This window comes from Saccopteryx leptura, chromosome 3, assembly GCF_036850995.1.
Source record: "Saccopteryx leptura isolate mSacLep1 chromosome 3, mSacLep1_pri_phased_curated, whole genome shotgun sequence".
NCBI classification, from domain to species: Eukaryota; Metazoa; Chordata; class Mammalia; order Chiroptera; family Emballonuridae; genus Saccopteryx; species Saccopteryx leptura.
Window position 1 is genome coordinate 16,683,268 of NC_089505.1, and position 21,191 is coordinate 16,704,458.

The window sequence follows — 21,191 nt, forward strand, 5'->3', positions numbered from 1 at the left end:
TCCGTCCCACCCTAAAGGCCAATTCGTGAAAATATTTTCTGACATTAAACCGGTCCGTGGCCCAAAAAGGGTTGGGGACCACTGTGCTAGACACCCGGTTCCACCCCCGTAACCACTTTAGCTGTGCTTCTTCCAGTGTGGTCACCAGATCACCTGGGTGTACTTGTTACGTGTAGACTCCAGGACCCCACTCTCCACACCCACTGACTCGGACTCTGAGGCCGAGGACTGGGTGTACTTGTTACGTGTAGACTCCAGGACCCCACTCTCCACACCCACTGACTCGGACTCTGAGGCCGAGGACTGGAAATCTGTCCTGTAGCAGGAGCTCTGGGTGATACTTGAACAGCCTAAGGTGTGTTAAGCGCTGTGTCTCATTATATTGCTGCTAAATGGTTGTAAAGCATTCTGCTCATGTATGCACCTAATACTGACAAATTCTTTAAGCCAAGGATATGTGCAGGAGTCCAAATTTTAGTTCATAAATAAGAATAAGCAGGTGAGTCATTTCAAGTTACATTATTGCATCAGTGTAATAAAATGTATGAGGCTGGATTCATTGGTAGAGAATAATATGCAAACTATGAAATGAAAAGGGATCTTTTTTAAAAGTAGGATATTAAGCAGTTAGTAGTGTCATTGGGAAGGCTAAAAACAACAACCAGTCTTTAGACTGAGCATCTAAATATGGCTCCCCCAATCACACCGTCTAACGCGGCCTCAGAAGCTGTTGCCCTCACTGCGATGGCCAGGAAGCTGCTTGGTGGTGAGAACAGAAGACCAGGGTGTGCTTGGTGGTGAGGAGAACAGAAGACCGGGGTGGTGCCCTGGGTTTGGGGAGAGGACGGAAGCCCATAAGGGTGATCGGCTAGGAACAGTTAGGGGGATTCGGACACAGAAACAAGCCAGGGAAGTAGGGAATTCAGAAGGCAGGAGTGGCCACCATTGGTAAATTCAGTAAAAGGCTTTGTACAAGACTAATAAGTCACATCAGGGGGCCTGGGCGCTGCCCCTGTTCCAGCCCACCGCTGACACTTCCCTGTGTGCTGTACTTGGAAAGAAAACCTCTGTGCCCGTGTGTTCACTGAGTAAACCGTCTGATGAATTGAAAAGAGAGAGAAAGCAGTGAAGGAAGGAGATTCCGGACTCCTAAGGCAACCTTGGTAATCCGCCTTCCCCAGGGAATCTGAGCAATCCAGCCAGGTCTAAGCTGACTGAGGGGAGAGGGGTGAGCGCTCATGGACGGGTGGACACCAAGCTGCTGCCCCCTGCAGCTCCAGGGGCAGGAGGGTGAGTGCAGCCGTCACCCAGCCCCCATTCGAGCAGGCCCTGTTGATTTATTGCAGCTGCCCAGGGCCACCCTAGCCTTGATGTTGACCTTGACGCTAGGTGACCTTTGTAAGGCCAGTCAGTGAGTGTTACCGACATGGTTTCTGGGGAGTGGTGGAGAAGGAAGCCAGACAAGTGGGATACTCAGTAAATGGAAGAGGAGCAAAGGGAAGCAACACGTGCAGCATGGACAGCCTTTCAGGAATTAGGTTGAAGTGGAAAGGAGGTAGCACTGTGGCTAGAGAAGATCTGGGGAGTTGTTTGGGGGGTCTTTGTTTTGTTTGTTAGGGTGAGGGACACTTGAGCCTACTAATGGAGTGTAAGAAGGGGACAGGTCATCTAATGACGGGAGGAAAGGGGGTGACGATGTGCAGATCCAGGTCCCATGGTGGTGAATGGTGCAGCCATGACGATAGCCACAATTACGGTCCTAATTATCTTCTTGAAGTAGATGAGGTCACCTGCTGGGAAGAAAAGGATAGAGCTTGAGTATGGGACTGGGAAGAGGTTCACGTTGGGAACACTGGCTGTTGAGGACAAGTGAAGGATTGTAAGTCAAGCGTATTGTCAGCTGAGATCAAATTGGTAATTGTGAGTTCAGGGTGGGCTGACCTACCCCAACAGTGTGTGTCCAGTCTGCAGCCCTGGACAGGAGTGGAAGGCAGGTCATGGGACTGGTACGAGGGGTACGCTGATTTCCTGTTCAGGACCGTGATGGACTCCTAACCAAATGTGATGTTTCCTGTTTGGGTGGCAGGTGCCTCAGTCAGGAACCCTGAAGCTGTCGCACTTACAGGAAGGAACGTACACCTTTCAGCTCACTGTGACGGACACTGCCGGGCAGAGGAGCTCCGACAACGTCTCGGTGATAGTGCTTCCCCAGGCCTTCTCCAAGGACGGTGAGGAGAAACCCCATCTCGCATGCAGCGGCCACAGACCCCAGACTGTTTGCAGAAGGATGGGATCGGATTGGCCTTATATTCTAACTGTGCATTCTATGGGGTTCTTCCATTTTATTTTTGGGTGATGTTGAATGAGAGTCTCTGCTGAAAATATGATAACAAAAGTAGGCTCCACCATGCTTCAGGCCACACAGCACTGCTGGGTTGGGGAGAGGAGACTGCGTGAGCTGGGGGGGGGGGCAGTGAGGCCCCCCTCCCCTTCACTCAGTTTCCTAGGAGACAGTCATTGGGCTTTTCCAGGAGAGGACCTCTGATATGTGCGTTCAGGAGTGCAGCAAGGAGTACATTTAAGACAAATTAAAGTATAGGAAGTGCGTGGTCAGTTTTAAAGGGCTATTTCAAACTATTTGTGGACACTTGACACATGCACAGGTACATTAATAACGTAGCTTCCCATGAGTGTGACGGTGCTCACGTTCTATTGCACAGTGTAAACTCATTTATCTAATTTCTGTGTGCGTCTTACTTTCCCAAACATCTGCCTTTCTAAGATTAGCTCATCAGGTTTAAAAACTTTATTTATTCATTTTAGAGAGGAGAGAGAGAGAGAGAGAGAAGGGAGGAGCAGAAAGCATCAACTCCCATATGTGCTTTGACCAGGCAGGCCCAGGATTTTGAACCAGCGACCTCAGCGTTCCAGGTCGAAGCTTAATCCACTGCGCCACCACAGGTCAGGCTAGCTCATCAGGTTTAAAAACGTATGGAACTTGGCAGCATTAAAGACACAGGAATGTAGCAGAGGGAAGCCCCACCGCCCACTGGTGGAGAAGTGCTGAGATTTTGTGTGTCCGAGACGCCTGTCATTCAGCTGTGGAGTGGGGCCCTCCCTACACCCTGTCCCCATCCCGGTGCAGAGAAGCTGCACCGTTACTAGCCATGGGCTGGTGAACTGGCAGTGTGTCTGTGACATCCTTGCTTCTCAGTACTGGGATGGTAGTTAAGCCAGCAGTTAGAGAATGACGAAAAAGATTGAAATATGACTATGATGAACTTGTGTAATTAATAATCTTATTTTTCATCAAAGACTTAGAGAACTGCAAGCAACATCTGTAACTTGAGACTTGAAGTTCTCATTTAAACATTCCTATCAAGAAAATTATTTATTAGAAAATCCATCAAGCTCAGACTCACAAAAAGGAAGAAGCGGGTTCACTTTCTGGTGTTGGCTAATGATCGAGCGAAGGGGGCGTTTACACCGCAGACTGCCGCCCCCCGCCTCCGAATGTAGTGCGGGTTTATCCCCAAACCACGGCCACAGGGCTGTTCTGAGGACTGAGCGGGTTCCATACATGAATCCTGTCGTGTGTAATGTCTGTATGAGCAGAATGTGCCAAGTGATGATGGTGGCTGAGATCTGGACCAGCGGTGCCTCCAGCCGAGGATGGGGTGCGTGCTAATGACGGGCAGGCTGCCGTGCCTTCTGTGGTCTGCAGTCTGAGCTGCTGGGTTGGCCCGCTAACATTGGGGGCCCAGGCGCTGCCCCTGCTCCGGCCCACCGCTGACCCTTCCCTGTGTGCTGTACTTGGAAAGAAAACCTCTGTGCTCGTGTGTTCACTGAGTAAACCATCTGATGAATTGAAAAGAGAGAGAAGGCAGTGAAGGAAGCAGATTCCAGACTCCTAACGACTTGGCAACCTTGGTAATCTGCCTTCCCCAGGGAATCCGAGCAATCCAGCCAAGGTCTAAGGCAGGCGTCCCCAAACTACGGCCCCGCGGGCCACATGCGGCCCCCGCCACACTTCCGGAAGGGGCACCTCTTTCATTGGTGGTCAGTGAGAGGAGCACTGTATGTGGCGGCCCTCCAATGGTCTGAGGGACAGCGAACTGGCCCCCTGTGTAAAAAGTTTGGGGACCCCTGGTCTAAGCTGACTGGGGAGAGGGGAGAGGGGTGAGCGCTCATGGACGGGGTGGACACCAAGCTGCTGTCCCCTGCAGCTCCAGGGGCAGGAGGGTGAGTGCAGCCGTCACCCAGCCCGCATTTGAGCAGGCCCTGTTGATTTATTGCAGCTGCCCAGGGCCAGGCAGTTGCTCAAAACTGTCTGAGAGCCTGCAGGTGCTGGGCATGCCCCAGGGCCTCTGGAAACCTGACATTGGCTCCAGCCCGCCCCTCCCCAGCGGAGGATGGCTGGGCCCAGAGGGCTGCTCTGGCGTGCAGTGCTGGCCTGGGCAGGGAGCCAGTCAAATGCGGGTTCAGAGAGACACGCATCATGGGAGAAGACAGAGAAACCCTGTCGTTCTCCACAGAAATCAGGAGGATTGCTTTGTGCGGCCGAGGTGTCTGTGCCGATACAGGCAGACGGCCGACACCTTGCGGCCACTTGTTTGTCCTGGTTGATTTACATGCCAGTGTTCCAGGCCCCAAACGTAAATTGCCAGCTGTACATTTCTGGCCTTTCTCCAGGATGATAATAAAAAATATTTGAAGTGGCAGACAGTTATGGGAATCACTTTTTTTCTCTTTTATTTCTGAAGCTGGAAACGGGGAGAGACAGTCAGACAGACTCCCACATGCGCCCGACCGGGATCCACCCGGCACGCCCACCAGGGGGCGATGCTCTGCCCCTCCGGGGTGTCGCTCTGCCGAGACCAGAGCCACTCTAGCGCCTGGGGCAGAGGCCAAGGAGCCATTCCCAGCGCCCGGGCCATCTTTGCTCCAATGGAGCCTCGCTGTGGGAGGGGAAGAGAGAGACAGAGAGGAAGGAGAGGGGGAGGGGTGGAGAAGAAAATGGGTGCTTCTCCTATGTGCCCTGGCCGGGAATCGAACCCGGGTCCCCCGCACGCCAGGCCGACGCTCTACCGCTGAGCCAACCGGCCAGGGCTGGGAATCACTTTTTGCTGAAAGGCCTCATGGGTATAGGTCTAAGGTATGTAACTTTCTAGAGGGAGTAAAATGCTGTAGAAGTAACTGCCCTCTGGAGTTCCTCACTGGTTGGACAGGAGTAACATGCTATGAATTCAAGTTCTTAAAACACCCCATGGAGACGTTGACAACGAGAGATGGGGATCAAGATATGTTTCTCCCCTCTGTTGTGAATATTGATCTTCCAGTTAGAGGCCCAGCTGTCATGGTAACCAGGGGTGGCACCTTCTGGGGTAAACAGATAAGCACGTACTCCTGTAATAATAACTTGGTACAGTTTTGGATACAGAGGCTGCATGTTTTTAAGCTTTGAGGAAAAAAGACCTATTCAAAGAGCAAGCCAGCAAACACTTTCTGTATTCAGCAAGACCATCTATAGTGATGGTCTCCAAATAGAATCCCCCACAAATGGTCAAGACATTTTAGGATGGGAAAGAAGACACCAGGATTTATGTTTTATGAATTTTTAATCTTCTCCTTTAAGTTCTCAGTATATTTTATAACATGCACAATATATTAGTATAGTAGTACATATTATTTATAGACTGGAAATGTGTGTTCACCAATAAATTATTTATTGATCAGGATGCATGGTCAGAAAAGTTTAGGGGCCACTCATCTAGAAATAGGTGGGTAAATCTGGATCTGTCTCCAAAACTACTGAGGAGTAAGGAAAACCGTGATGAATTTAGGGTTTTTACCTCATGAACTTAGGCAGTGTGAGCAGCAGCTGTGTCCTGCTCGCTGTCCAGATCCACTCCTCTTCCTCCTGACTCCTTTCCTGTGATGGAGCAGACTGTCCTTTCTAGGTCCACGTTCACGGTCACTCAGATGGGTTCCTTTGCCCATCTGGAAATTTAACTGCTTCCCAGTGGAATATCATCAGATGCTACATTCCATGTCCTGAGAGAAGTGTGTCGTTCACCCTGTCCCTGGAAAATTAAGGAGCTCCTTATGATCTTCTAGCCTGAACTCTGATCTGCATTCCAACTGTCAGGAAGTCGCCCAGTTGTTACGTAGCAAAGTCTAGTAAAGTTGGCTTAGTCTGGAGTCGGGGAATGCCTTTTGAGACAATACAGTGTAAAAAAAAATAATAATAAGAGGCCCTGGTCCTGTTGGTTGCTCAGTGAATCGAGTGTCATCCCAGTGGGCTAAAGGTCGTGAGTTTGACCGCCAATCAACGCACCTACGAGAAAGTCGGTGAGTGCACAACTAAGTGAAACAGCGAGTTGATGCTTCTCTCTGTCTCCCTCCCTCCCCCCTTCAAATTAATGGCAAGTTTTAAAAAGAAATAAGAAAATACATTGTGGCTTCTATGAGTTACACTGTAGATCAAAGATTTCTGAGAGCTCCAAAATGGGGACAATTTGAATATTTTGACAATATTAATATAAGAATATTTAAAGAAAATAAATTTATACTAGCTGGTATGTAAAGATTCTGTTCATTCTTTTTTTTTTTCTTTTTTTTTTTTTACAGAGAGAGAGGGATAGACAGGGACAGACAGGAACGGAGAGATGAGAAGCATTAATCATTAGTTTTTTGTTGTGCGTTGCGACACCTTAGTTGTTCATTGATTGCTTTCTCATATGTGCCTTGACCACGGGCCTTCAGACCGAGTAATCCCTTGCTCGAGACAGCGACCTTGGGTCCAAGCTGGTGAACTTTTGCTCAAACCAGATGAGCTCACGCTCAAGCTGGCGACCTTGGGGTCTCAAACCTGGGTCCTCGGCATCCCAGTTCGACGCTCTATCCACTGCGCCCCCGCCTGCTCAGGTGATTCTGTTCATTCTTTACAGCACCAAGGTGGCATGGTAGTGAACAAACGGTGTTCCACAGTAGAAAGCTAACCTCAGTCAGAATGCTTACTTAGGGCACTAGGATGGAAGACATAGTCCGTAGAAAATGGTATATTGACTGGAACATGGTCAGCCGCCCAAGGGCTGTGCAGGCGTGCAGCTGAGGGGCTGGTGGGATGAGGAACTGACGCAGACTGAGCCGGCTGAGGGGGGACGCCCAGGCCGGGACGGGGCAGACAGAGCTGCTGCTGCTCTCTTCCCGCCTCTTAGGCGTGTCGGCGTGGGGAACAGCCCCAGGATGAAGCTCATGGTGATTCCTGGGAATTAAGTCAGGGGGTCCCAAGAAAAGACCCCCACTAAGTTTCCAGAACCTGTGGCTCCAGCTCTGACTGTTAGGTGTGTCCTCGTGATCTGCATCTCCTTACACACGCGCATGTCATCACACGTTTTGTTTCTGTTCGTCCTGACGCGGTGGGCGTCCACTCCCGCTGACGTGAGTCTTGTCTATGAGCAGGGTGCTTGAAGGTTTGCTCGCGCTACCACTTCTTCTGCGACGATGGCTGCTGCATTGACATCACACTGGCTTGCGATGGCGTGGAGCAGTGTCCCGACGGATCTGATGAAGCTTTCTGTCAGAATCGTGAGTCAGCTGTGTGGCTTTCTGGGCTGGAACGGGAGACTGTCCTCTCATAATAAATGCAAAGCCAGTGTAGCTCTTTGTCTGCCCAGTTTCAAGTGTAACTTTATGTGAACAAGCTTTGCCTTAAATTAAGCAGCATTTATTATGAGTCCCTAATGCTCATTACAAATGCCAAATAGTCTACATTGCTTACATTTTTAAGAAATTGTCTTCAGCTTTCCAAGAGATTCTTCACCATCCTAAACATGCTCTATAATATATGCTTTATTAAAAACTGAAGTGACTCAGCATTTTGTTTTGATAAATAGTTTAGGTAATGCCAGCCATCACAGGGTGTGGCTAAGACATTGGGAAGGCAGCCTTGTGTCATTCCCATAAGCACACAGCACAGGAAAGATCAGCTGCAGAAAGTTAGGGATGTGCTGGTTTGAAGAAGGGTGGAGAATTGCACAGCCTTAGGTTTAAAAGTTTTGTCTTTGTCAATTTGTGACATTTAGAAAGTTAATTTTTGGAAGAAGGGTGATTACTCATTTGACAAGAGAGAGGTGTTCATGGGGCTTGGGCATGTCTTAAATGGATAGGTCATCACTCCCAAATACCCATAGCTTCACATCTGCTGCAAAGTTAGTGGTTTTAACGTTCAGAAAAGAAACTCAACAACCAACCAGCTCTCCCACACTTCAGTGAGCCTGGACAGGAAGACGGTGACTGGCACGGCCAGTGCCCAGCCTGGAACCACAGGGCCGACCGAAGAGGCAGCCGGGGGTTCCTTGCTGGAAGAGTCGCAGAAAGCCACTGCCACAGACCAGCCACCCACGTTGTCAGACACGGAGCAGAGCAACCATTCCACCTTTTGGGGACCAAAGATTCAAATTGATCCTGTGATGCCAGGTAAGACTTATGAGACAGGTTGTCCCCAAAGAGCCTCATTTTCTATGACACTTGGCTCAAAATTAAGGTTATATTTGAAGAGTGTGAAGGAAATATCATAAAAGAAAGAAGAGAGTTAAAATGAATCTAGCCTAAAGAAAAAAAGGACACGTGACATTTGCACTGATTATTTATAGTAAGAAACACCCACGAAATACACACATACTTTCATATCTAGATATACACTCCAGAGGTATCAATACATTTATCTGTAAATAACTGAGATTAGAAAGTTTTAATGCCTATATTAAGGAGACTAATGCCTTAGGTGTTAAATTTTAGGTTATTATTACTTTTTATTGATATTTTTAGAGAGAAAGGAAAGGGGAAGAGAGACAGGATCATTGATCCGTTCCTGTATGTATCCTGACCAGGGATTGAATCAACAAACCCTGTGCTTTGGGACGATGCTCTAACCAATTGAGCCATCCAGCCAGGGCAATTTTAGGTTATTTTGAGATGAAGTAGTATAACCCCTATGTGTTCATATAAATCCTCTTCACAGTAAGCAAGTGAATGTAAAGAAATTATGTCATATTGAAATGGTCGCATGTGCTAGTAGTTCCGTGTTATGCCTCTAATTTAACTAAATCTATAATTTTTATTTTTTATAATTTTTTTATTGATTGATGTTAGAGAGAGAGAGGAAGGGAGAGGAGGAGGGAGAGAGAGAGGGGTAGAGAGATAGGGAGGGAGAGAGAAAAGGAGAGAGAGAGGGAGGGAGGGAGGGACAGACAGCATTCACTTGTTTTTCCACTTAGTTGTACAATTGTTGGTTGCTTCCCATATGTGCCCTGACTAGGGATCGAACCCATAACCTTGTTTCTGGATGACACTAACCAACAGAGCTAACTGGCCAGGCCATAATCTGTAATTTTTAATTTTTAAAATAAGGCTAGTAAGATTTTTAAATGCATTCATACTGCTGAAGCATTATAGGCTCACATCATTTTAAATTTCTGTTTTACACATTTACATATAGTTGCATGATCGTATGACATACAAGACAGAAATGTAGATGACCACATTTATGTATGCTTTTGTGAGTATCTTTCCGATACTCAAACTCTGTATATATTAAAACGGAAATAGCCTGACCAGGTGGTGGTGCAGTGGATAGAGCGTCGGACTGGGATGCGGAAGAACCCAGGTTTGAGACCCTGAGGTCGCCAGCTTGAGCACGGGCTCATCTGGCTTGAGCAAAGAGCTCACCAGCTTAGACCCAAGGTCGCTGGTTCCAGCAGGGGGTTACTCGGTCTGCTGAAGGCCCGCGGTCAAGGCACATATGAGAAAGCAATCAATGAACAACTAAGAAGTCGCAACGCGCAATGAGAAACTGATGATTGATGCTTCTCATCTCTCTCCGTTCCTGTCTGTCTGTCCCTGTCTATCTCTGCCTCTGTAAAAAAAAAAAAAATAATAATAATAATAATAATAATAATAATTTGTCACTATTTTAATAGCTTTATAAATATCTGTGTTCATTGCAGAAGATACAGAAGATGCAAATAATAAAAAAGGAAATGACTTGAGATATGAAAACAAATTTATTGAAAACAAATTTAATATTTTGGTATATTTGCTTCCGATATTTTGTGTATCTACTTTGTAGATTTTAAGTGCTTCCATACATATATATTTGCGAAAATTCCATACAGGACCTTTTATTGACAATTTAAATTAAGGGTACTTCAGATACTTGCTTTGGTCAATTCCTTGTTGATACTGCCACCTAATGGAGGAATCAGTCACTCCAGCCCTTCCTTGGGATTATACTCTGTGAAGACAGCCACCTAAGAAACGAGTCAGGGAGACCAGGTGTTGTTGGCAAGAGGGATGAAGAGCTGATGGAGAGCTGAGTCTTCAGAGGGCAGAGTGGATGAACTCTTGCTACATCGCTGTGGTAGGGAGGCCTATGTAAGCATGAATGAACTCATTGAAGGCACAGTGGAGACCAAAGGCCAGGTCTTCTTGATTAGGTTCCAGTCTCGGCTCTGCCTTTAGAACCTTGATAAATAAGTTGTTTCATATCTCTAGACCTCAGTTTCCTTATTAGTTAATAAGGGATTTCAGCCAAATAACCATAGGCCTCCTCCAGCACTGAGAGTCTGTTTCAGGGACGCTATGTAGCCTGATGTTCAGACAGCGCTCCATCAGCCTTAATCAGTGCTAGATATTGCTCAGTCATTCTGTCACCAGAAAGGGACTGGGACTGAGGCAGGCCTGCCCCAGCACTGTCTAGAATGGGTTCTGGACTTCTTGCAGGAAAGATTTCACAACACAAGTCCCGGTGATTTTGAGAGTACATTAATTAAAACTGGGGACAGTGAACAATGGAAAGGGTTAAGATAGGAGAGGAAGTCACAGCGACAGGAGTGAGCCTTGACTGGGCTGCCTAGACTCAGGAGAGGAAGTGGCAGTAACAGACGTGAGCCACACTGGGCTGCATGGACTCAGGAGATGAAGTTACAGAGGCAAAAGGAGGGCACTTGGAGACAGGTTCAGGAGGTTAGCCGGGGCGAGCTGCCCGCTGCTCTCTGGTTGCCGGTCTCGTGGGCCCGTTAGAACTCAGGAGGAGGAAAGCGGAAGTGCGTGCCTGAGGAGAAGGGGCACAGGTGTGCTCAAGAGGGAGGCGTACTCTGGGTTCTTTGTCTTAACGGTTTTTATCTGTTTTCTAAAGGCAGGAGTTTTAGGAGAGGTCTTGGGAGGGTCTTAACAGAATATTCAACAGCTTTCCAGATGTGTCCTTTAACATGCTGATGCATCAGAATGAGTGCATTGGGGGTGTTTGGGATCACTGCCTGGACAGCTTCACTGCTTTACTTTTATCCTGGATTTGTCTGGCTCTAGTCGGGTTTTTTGTTATTTATTCCCTTGACTTCAGCTGCTCTGGGGTTTGGCTGGCACTGATGCCATCAACTAGGTCCCTGTTATCTCTTGCCCTGACCAGGGTGATTTAAGCTACTTACTCACTCTGGTTGGGGAGGAGAAATGTAAACCATCTGCTCCTCTTGGTTAAGGAAGATAAGATCTTGAGATTTATTAGCAGGCTGTTAATTGCTTGTCCTTGTTTAACTGTTTGTCTCAGTTTCCCTCATTCCACTTGCCAAGAAATTTCCTAGCTCCTTACCAGCCTCCTCAGTCCCAGTGCCAGCTCCTGGGGAGTGAGGACTCGGCTTCAGAACCATCTTGAAAATAATACTCCCAGCTGCCTCTACCAGTGTGTGGGGGTTGCCGCCCAATCTGAAATATATTTGCAATCTCTGGTTTTGATATTAAGTCTTTGGCTTGAGCTATGAAGATGTAAGGGAGTTTCAGAGATGCAGAGAGATTAGATACCCAGTTATTTAATATATACATATATATATATATATATACACATACACACACACACATATATATATATATTTCCTCATTATTAAAGTAATATGTATTCGCTATAGAATATTTGGAGAATGTAGAAAAAATTTAAATCATCTAGCAAAACTCACTTAACATTTTGTTACATTTTCTTCTGCTTTTATTTATATACCTATGTGCACACACTTACTTACTTTTAACAAAACTGGGATATTGTTTTAACAAAACTTTTATTTTTTTACTTATGAGCATTTATTTTAAAAATTTATTGATTTTAGAGAGAAAAAGTAAGGGAGAGAGGAAGAGAAAAGACAAGAGAGTGAGAGAGAAATTGGCTTTGTTCCATTTATTTATGCATTCATTGGTTGATTCTTGCCCTGACTGGGGATCGGACCCACACCTTGGTGTATTGGGATGATGCTCTAACCAACTGAGCTACCCAGAAAGGGCTACTTATGAGCATTTTTGTGTGTTATTAAATATCCATCAAAAACACAGTGTTTGAAAATCCAGGGTAAAGGAAGTGGGAAGGGAAGAACAGAACTTTGAAAATGTTAGAAAGGGCCCTCACAGCGTGTGGCTTTTGTTTAGACAGTGACCGCCTCCCCTGTGCCCCTCTGATATCCCTAAGACAAGACCACCAGAAGAGAATCCCCGGCTTACCATTTCATGTGAGCTGACATGATGTTATACTTAGCATGACATAAATAGATTCAAAAAGACAATATTATTCAAGACCTATGCCCGAGTTTTACAAGGATCATTAGCTAGTACAATAAATATGGACAAGTTGAATTTTTTGCTCCCTCTTCCCCCCCCCCCCCCCGCCCCTGCAACATGTTTTGAGGATTAAAAAAAACTTAATTCATTTTAGACATGCTGAAGAGATACTAAGATTCATGCTAGTAAGTTTAGGACAGGAAGTAATAGTTTTTCATCTATCACATTGGCAAAGGTGAAAGGTGTGATAACTGATGCTTATAGGAATGCAGAAAAACAAGTCACAGGCACTTTGGGTGGGAATAACTTTACAACTTTCTATTATCTAGTTGATTTGTGGTCCTTAGTAAATTCATGTATATTTCTTGGTACAAAGTACCAAGTAAGCTTATTATATATACCTTTAAGTAGTCTTATTTCAGTTGCAGGTGTCAGAAATGAACATTTCTGTTGATGCCATATGAATGAAGAAGCTTTAAATATATATATATTTGGTTTTTCCATAAAGTTTTTCATGTCAGCAGATCATTTCTAACTCATAAACATTAAGTTACATATTTCCCAAAAGTCGCACTAGAAATCACACCACAGCATGAGGGTAATTTTACTGACTCATTGATTATTAGGTTGTCAATGTAATAAGTACACAGATGCTATAAATGACTAGAGAGGAAGTAATAGAATGGTACGGCCATTGCTCATAGAACCTGGGATAAGAATTCTCAGATTTTATCTTTCTTAATGTTTCCTCTCACTAGTTGAACAGAATAGAATGGTTAGACAATTAACAACATGTCAGGAAATCAGAAGTGCTGGTTTCCACCAACAAGCAGTTAGACACACCTGAATTTAAACCCAGCTTGGGGCCTGTGTATTGCTTGAATGACCCTGTACAAGCGGTGACCCTGTCGGAGTCTAACCAGAAAAAGTGGAGCAGGGTCAAGGCGAGAAAGTGCTGTAGTGTGTCTGTGTGCCTTTTGTTCATTTTCTATGAAGAGGCCCTTTCTGGACTCTTTCTCCTTTTCATTGTATGAGTTCAGAAACTACCCATGACTCTTCCCTCTCCTTCCTTCCCTGGGGCAGGGGTGGATGTCCTGGCATGATGTGCCTGTTCCCCTGGCTCTGTCCAGTGGTTTTGTACTAGCTACACCTTCTGCTTTATTAAGCTGGTCACGTTCGTTATCTAGTGTGTTTGTATCAAACATAGGCCTATGTTTACTAGAGAAATAAATCTAGTAAGTCCTTTCTTTAAGTCCAGCCTAAAAAAACAAATAAGGCTGTATTTTCATGTCTGTTTAAGTTTCTGACAGTCCTCGATACGTGTTCTACTTATTTTCCACAGATAGTGGCTCCTCAGAGAAGAACAAAGAAGAGGAAAATTATATTTTTGAGTCTAACAGCGGTCAAGGAGGGGAACACCCAGAGCCAGAAATCGGTAAATATATACCATGGAAACTCATTGCAGAATCACGTACGCTGTAGTTGAGGATTCTAGATGAAGCTTCCAGAGTTCACAGTGAGGCAGAGACCTGTGGATCAGGGCTGTATCCTCACTTCCTACCAAGCCCCAGCCTTGGGTTCTCACGCCAGCCACCTTACCTCTTTGGACCTCAGCTTCCTCTCTTACACATTGACTGGGCTGGGTGATCCCTGGAGTCCCTTCTAGGTGGAACATTCTGTGAAAAGCATAACTTTGTGGCATAGTGGTTAAGAGCGTGGGCTCTGGAGTCAGATGCCCAGGTTCGGTCCCTTGCTGCACCACTGAACTGTGACCTTGGGCAGGTTATCTTCTCTCTCAGGGTCTCAGTTTCCTCATTGTAAGACGGGATAACTATACCTGCCCCACATTGTTGCTGGGAAGACTCAGTGGGACAGTTAATATAAAGCCTCTAGCGCAGTGCTTGGCTCATACAATGAGCCATATTAAGAGGCCTATTATGATTGACTTATTTATGATACAATAAGAGTACAGGTCTTAGAGTACCCAGTTCTTGCTCTGGGCGTTCTAGAGACAAAGACAGAAGACAGCAGGAACAGGGAAACTGTAGGGGGTAGAGGGAATATTTAGTACGTGGAAGAAAAGTATCATACGGTAATTCCACACTTTTGGTTGTTTTTATCTAGAAAGAAAACAGTTTCTACCTAGTCCTATGGAAATTCAGGTTTTAGTCCCAAATCCCGCAAACTAGTGAAAATTTAGGAGAATAAAATATGATTCTTTAACTTAAGAATCTAAATTGGAAAGATTTTCTTTTTACCTTAGAGTGTTCTTTGTAGCATCTGGGCAGTATTAAAACATAGTTTTTAAACAACCCATGGCTGAAATATCCCAGATATTCGACTCCTAGACGCTGTCCGGTCTGCTGTCCTCCTGGACTCACCTGTCCCAAGAGACTTGAATCAAAAGAGCCGCTCTCAGTCATATGAGCAGAACACCCAGTTCACCCCATAGCTGGTTTCCGAGAAAACTAGCTTGATGCGGTTTAAAGGGGGTTAGGAAAATCCTAACTTAAATCTCAAATTACCCAAACTAAAAACATTGAAGAAGTACTTAAAAATTAAGAATAATTTTCAGTATTCTAGCCAGCACTTGATGGGAGATCCCGTCTTCCTTGTCATCAAAGCAGTGAACAGGAATCAGATTTGCTCATACCGGACTCAGCAAACAGAAACTTCCCCTAAGGCAGTGGTCCCCAACCTTTTTTGGGCCACGGACCAGTTTAATGTCAGAAAATATATTCACGGACTAGCCTTTAGGGTGGGACAGATTCAAGCGTCAAGAATGAGTCTTAGACAGATGTAACAGAGGGAATCTGGTCATTTTTAAAAAATAAAACATCGTTCAGACTTAAATATAAATAAAACGGAAATAATGTAAGTTATTTATTCTTTCTCTGCAGACCGGTACCAAATGGCCCACAGACCAGTACTGGTCCACGGCCCAGGGGTTGGGGACCACTGCCCTAAGGCACGTCTGTTTCATTGTTACGCAGCCTAAACATTGGTGCTTACTGTGGAGTCACACACATTGAGAAGGGCAGCCTTTAATCCTTTTCCTGCCCTGACCAAGCGGAGGTTGACCCGGTCTCTCTTTTGCCCCATTCCTCTGTAACGTTTCCAGCCTCCGTGGCCAGTAGAGGAAGATGCAGGGGGAACGGATACCTTCTTGGCTCTTAGCTATTTCAGAACTGCCCTCCTCAGGGTGACCATCGGAACACTCCAGAGGCCAGAGCCCGAACTGCTGGCCTGGAGAAACTCTGGTGATTCTTGAGTCCTCTGGAGGGGCTCGTGTGTGCGGACGGAGAGTCAGCTCTCTGGTCACATCCTAGACTCGAGGTGTATCACAGGCTTTGTTCTTCACAGTTCTCTATGGGAGTATCAGCCTCACCCAAAACTTTGTTTGGTACCCACCAGTCACTAACACAACTTCCACATCCCCTCCTCCTGCGCCCAGACACTCTTCTTCAGGACGTGAACCTACAAATACACCTGTGGTTGAAATGGCAGTAGCATGTACTTGGCTGTAGGTCCTGTTGTCTTGAAGAGGAGGCCACTCTACCTGGAACCAGTGTTAAGCCCAGAAAAGTCAAAGTCGTTGGGAGGGAACTTCCTCAGCTAGTACCCCCAAACACAAACCCTGTCTGTCTGCACTCACCCCCTCCTCTCCGCAGTGTGAAGGGAGAGCTGTCCCCTCCCCCAGGATCTGTCCCCGCCCCCCTAACGTTCTCCGGGACATTTCTCTAGCATTGTTTCACCCTCTTGTGCTTCCAGTCTGTTTCTCTGCTGGCTCCTCCCCCACAGCGGCAGGCACATTCAGGTTCGGCTCAGTCCAGTGCTGTCCCTCAGCCTTCAGTCTCGCTGTAAGTGGACTCCAGTTGCTGAGTCCAGCGGCATTCCCCAGCCTTCACCTCACTCCACCTCTCCATAGCGTCTGATTCCACCGAGCACGTTTCTCTTGAAATAGCCTCTTCCTTCTGCTTCCATGACTCCCTTCTCTCTTGGTTGTCCTGCCATGTCTGACCTGTTTCTTTCTTTTTGGTTCTCTGCTGTTCTTTGTCCCCTTAAATGTGGGTGTTTCTTCAGGCCTTGCTCCTGGCCTCCCTGTCCCCTTTATCTCTGGCTCTCTCACCTATTTTCATGGCTGATGCTAAAGGCACCCACATATTTAGGCCCAAATAACCCATGAGCCTAACAGAAGATTCCACCTGGATCACCTCTAGGAATCTAAGTTTGAACATGTCAAAAACATAAACTTACCTCCCCTGCTGACCCCCCAAGCCCCCATCATACATCCAGATCACTCAAGCAAAAGTCCACTGAACCAGCTACGTGGACCACACCCGTATACCTGTACTACTTTATTGCATTTTTACACAAAATGTCTATCTACCCAGACTTGAGGTCCCTAAGAAACCACCTCCTTTACCTTGTGAGCAGTACTGGACCATAGTGGTTCTGGAGCTGGTGTCTGGGGCTGTGTCCCAGCCCTACCTACCATTCAGACTTACATGAGTCACCTTTAGTTCCCTCATTTGTAACACGGGGGTAATAATTCTACCGACTCACCGGCGGCCGTGAGAAGGACATGATTGAGGTGACAGCACCAGGACAGACTGTGCTGGCACTGGTCGGCACTAGCTCGTTGTCTTTGATTACCAGCACTTAGCTCAGTGCCAGGCACCCGGCTGTTGATTAATGCAGAAGGAATGAATAAATGAATGAAAGAAAATGTTATAGAATCGGCTGATGCAATGGAGACTTCTGCTTCTCTGGTTCTACCAGTTGGCAAGATCCTTACTGCTAAAAATAGCTCCACCTTCTGTCTCATCTGCAAGGCTGGGCTGACTAGGGTAGGTCAGACTGAAAACAGAGCCTCCTGAGCTCGGTGACACTGATCTGGTTTCTGCAGGTTGGACTTGGCTAGATTCCACGTGTGAGTGTTATCGTAAATGGTCTTTCTCCGTCTGACTTACCTCACTTCGGAAAGAAGCCATAGAGAGCTAAGGCACGGTATAGTGAATGTAGGCAATAATACTGTGCTGTAGTGGTGTAATGTGATGAACACTGCTTCACTGGCAATCATAGTGCAATATGTAAATGTAGCAAAGGAACAGGCTGTGTTCCTTACGTTTATAAAATGTGCCGTAATAAATTTTTCAGGTTGTTTTTTTCTTTAAGGAGACAGACCCAGGGCACCCCGCTCCCCCCCAAAGGCTGCTTCTAGTCTGGTGTATAGACAGCCCCCCAGGAGAGCCTTCCAGAGAATTCAGGAGACACCCCACCCCAACTACTATTAGCCAAAATTACACCAGCATATTTTGGAGGTAGTTTTCAACAATGGCTCTACTGGCTGAAAGTAGGTTCTCTGGAGTTAGAGGGAAATAAAAAATTTAAAGCCCGAACCAGAACAAGAAATCAGAAGTTGGTCCACACTTATTTTAAGAGAGAATGATCATGGGTAAATCCATAAATGTAACCTAGGACTACAATGAAAAAATTTCCTATGGTCACAGTGTCTTTACAGTTGTCTGTTTACAGAGTATCTATCACAGTAATCTGACTGCAACATTTGTACCCACTAATGCCATCAAGTTTGTAGGAACCTGGTAGAGAATTGGGTTTTAAAGAAATCTGGATTAAGACCTAGACCTGCCATTCACGAGCTCTGTGCTCTTCGGCCTGTGACTTATCTCCAGGCACCTCAGTGAATCTGCAGAATGGGGGTCCTACAGGTAGCTACTTCAGGGAGTTCCTCAGATGAGATGAACTGGCGCATGCACAGCGCTTCTCCGGGGCAAACCCTAGCTGCTGCTGTGTTAATCCTGCCCTCCCCACTTCCGCCCGTCCACAGGCGCAGTGCTGCCCCTGACGCTGGGCTTGGCCATCACCACGTTGCTGCTCTTCATGGTGGTTTGCCGACTACGCCTGGTGAAACAGAAACTGAAGAAAGCTCGTCCCGTCACATCTGAGGAGTCCGACTACCTCATCAATGGGATGTACCTATAAGTGTAACTTAAGGAGCTGGGACAGGGACATACTTCGCTTGTAATTTACGCATATATTGGGTTTTGGATACCTATAACGTGTTTCTAAGTGGGTTAGGAAAAATACAGAAAACCCGTAAGGTTCTACAAGCTCCAAAGCTTTGTTCTTATTTATAGTAGAAGGATTTTCCCTGGGAAATATGTGAAGTACTTTGAAATTTAGAGGAGTCCCTATGGTTGAAGACTTTTACAAATCTAATTCTGATTTCTGTAAGCTGTCCCCGAAAATGGAAATTTGTCGTTAGCCAAGGCAGAAACTAGTATCTCCAGAGGTGGCCTTAGAATGCGGTGTTAATAACCCTTTCCTTTTCAGAAGCAGCCATGGCCCCTGGCCAGCCTGCGCCACTTCGTGCTCAGCGCCCCCTCGCTCTGTGGCCTCCTGCTCCTCAGTCACCTTCCATAGCTCTCCTTCCCTTCTCCCCTTCCAAGCCCGTTTCTGAGACTGGATCCCACGTGAGCTTGTACGTTCAGTGAGATGGGACCTATGGCAGGCGGATCTAAAGGACAAACTTGTGAACAGGTCAGTGCTCTCGGGGAAGTGAATGTGCTCCCTTCCGTGCCTCTCATACCCTGTCGGCGCTGCCTCGCTAGGCAGCCCTCTGGGAGAAGTCTCAGACGGAGTTCCAGCGAGCTCCAGCCCGGGCAGGAAGTGGCGACCTAGGCGTTCAGGGTGGAGGCGGAGAAGCTGGCAGGTCAGAGATTCTGGCAGCAGCTCCGCTCAGGGCAGAGCGAGCAAGGGGGCCTGTAAATACTTCACGAACCCACTCTGCATTGCCCACGGCGGCTCCTGTCAGTCACCGGTTTTCAACAGCAGTCTGTGTTGCTGGGGGAGAAAATACACTGAGATGGAGAAGCAGAACATCGAGTGGCTTTCTGAGTGCTGCTTTTGTAAAAATGTCTCGTTTATGTACCATCAGGTTCTTTCATCCAGTGGAAGCTGTTTCCCGTTATTTATTTAATGCTATAAAATGTTATAATGTGCAGCCAGCTAATGCCAAGCTTATGTATTCCTAGAGCATAAAGCATTTTTGTACAAATTCATCTTTACAGAAAACTGGCATCTAGCTTAGCATCTCTTCTAATTTGTAGGATTCTAAAGGCAAATTATTCCCATCATCACCTAATGCCGGAATTATACATTTTCTAAAAATGATTCTTCTGAGTGGAATATATAGTGTGGTGCCTGTCCACACATAATGTCCCATTTATATAATATGTGTTTGTTTATTTTAACCGTGACAAATCTTTTAAAATTCTTGAGAACAGTCTAGACACATTATGTTCAGACTGACCCTGAGACAGGATCTTCCTTTAGCAAAGCGCTTAATTTGGGTTGACAGTATAACCAAATACACTGACAAATGAAAAGTTAGTTCTAGAAAAATGGCATTTGGTTGTTTTGTTTCCTGAAAACTTCAAGCATTTTGTTGAAAGTTTAGAATTGAGCAAAGATTTAAATTTCTCCCTAAGGGCAAGAAGAATGACTGTGTGACTGAATTTAAGATGTCTGTTCTCTCTGTGATGCTATGCCCTTTTCTGTGGATGTCATACCCAATAAAATGACAACTGTTGAGGCCTGTCTTTCAGCACATCTTTTATACATGAAGAAATTAAATGCAATTTAATATTGTTGTGGTGTTGAAATACCTGAGAAAAGATGTCCCGTGTACAACGGTCCTTTAATAAATTATCTTTTATTCTTAAGGCTTTACAACCTTTTAATATAGTCATAAGTTGCCAGTATTTATGGCATCTTACTTAATCATACCAACTCTATTTTACAAAGAGGGAAGGATTAGAGAAGCAGAATCAAGATCTTTAAAATGTTTACATTCAGATGTCTAAATAGGACTTTTTCTTCTTTTTTTTAGCGAGAGATATATGGACAGGAAGGGAGAGAGATGAGAAGCATCAACTCGTAGTTGCAGCACTTTAGTTGTTCACTGATTGCTTCTCATACATGTCTTGACCAGGAGGGGGAGGTTCCAGCTGAACCAGTGACCCCCTGTTCAAGCCAGCGACCTTGCACTTCATGCCAGTGACCATGGGGTCATGTTGATGATCCCACGCTCAAGCCAGCCACCTCGGGGTTTTGAACCTGGGCCAGGTCAATACTCTATCCACTGTGCCACCATTGGTCAGGCTTGAACAGGAATTTTTAAAGTCAACTCTCCTGTTGATTATGTGATTGAAGGAGTTCTATACCTAAGACAATTTAAAAATAATTTAAAGGAAAAGCCCACAATTTACCTCTCAAACATGTTCTTGTGTTTCACACTTTTTCCTGAGAAAAGGCCCACTGAAACCATCTTTCTGAAAATTTAACTTTTTCTTTCAATCCTTAGTACGAGTAGACTGCAGCTACTCTTCCTTCCACAAGCATTTTTTTTTTTTACAGGGACAGAGAGAGAGTCAGAGAGAGGGATAGATAGGGACAGACAGACAGGAATGGAGAGATGAGAAGCATCAATCATTAGTTTTTCATTGTGCATTGCGACACCTTAGTTGTTCATTGATTGCTTTCTCATATGTGCCTTGACCGCGGGC

General features: G+C 45.9%; 1 protein-coding gene across 2 annotated transcripts in view; it reads left to right on the forward strand.

The window, feature by feature from the left end:
* LRP11 (LDL receptor related protein 11) overlaps positions 1–20,217 on the forward strand; it is a 39,075-nt gene extending 18,858 nt beyond the window's left edge. The window contains exons 3-8 of one of the 2 annotated variants that reach the window (XM_066373009.1): positions 2,087–2,228; positions 7,465–7,590; positions 8,275–8,481; positions 13,943–14,035; positions 18,452–18,591; positions 18,957–20,217. In XM_066373009.1, coding sequence (XP_066229106.1) covers positions 2,087–2,228; positions 7,465–7,590; positions 8,275–8,481; positions 13,943–14,035; positions 18,452–18,591; positions 18,957–19,118 — 870 coding nt within the window. In that variant the 3' untranslated portion in view covers positions 19,119–20,217. Of the gene's footprint in view, positions 1–2,086; positions 2,229–7,464; positions 7,591–8,274; positions 8,482–13,942; positions 14,036–18,451; positions 18,865–18,956 lie in introns of those variants that run through there. The other variant, XM_066373010.1, reaches the window with a different exon arrangement.
* The last annotated feature ends 974 nt before the right edge of the window (positions 20,218–21,191 follow it).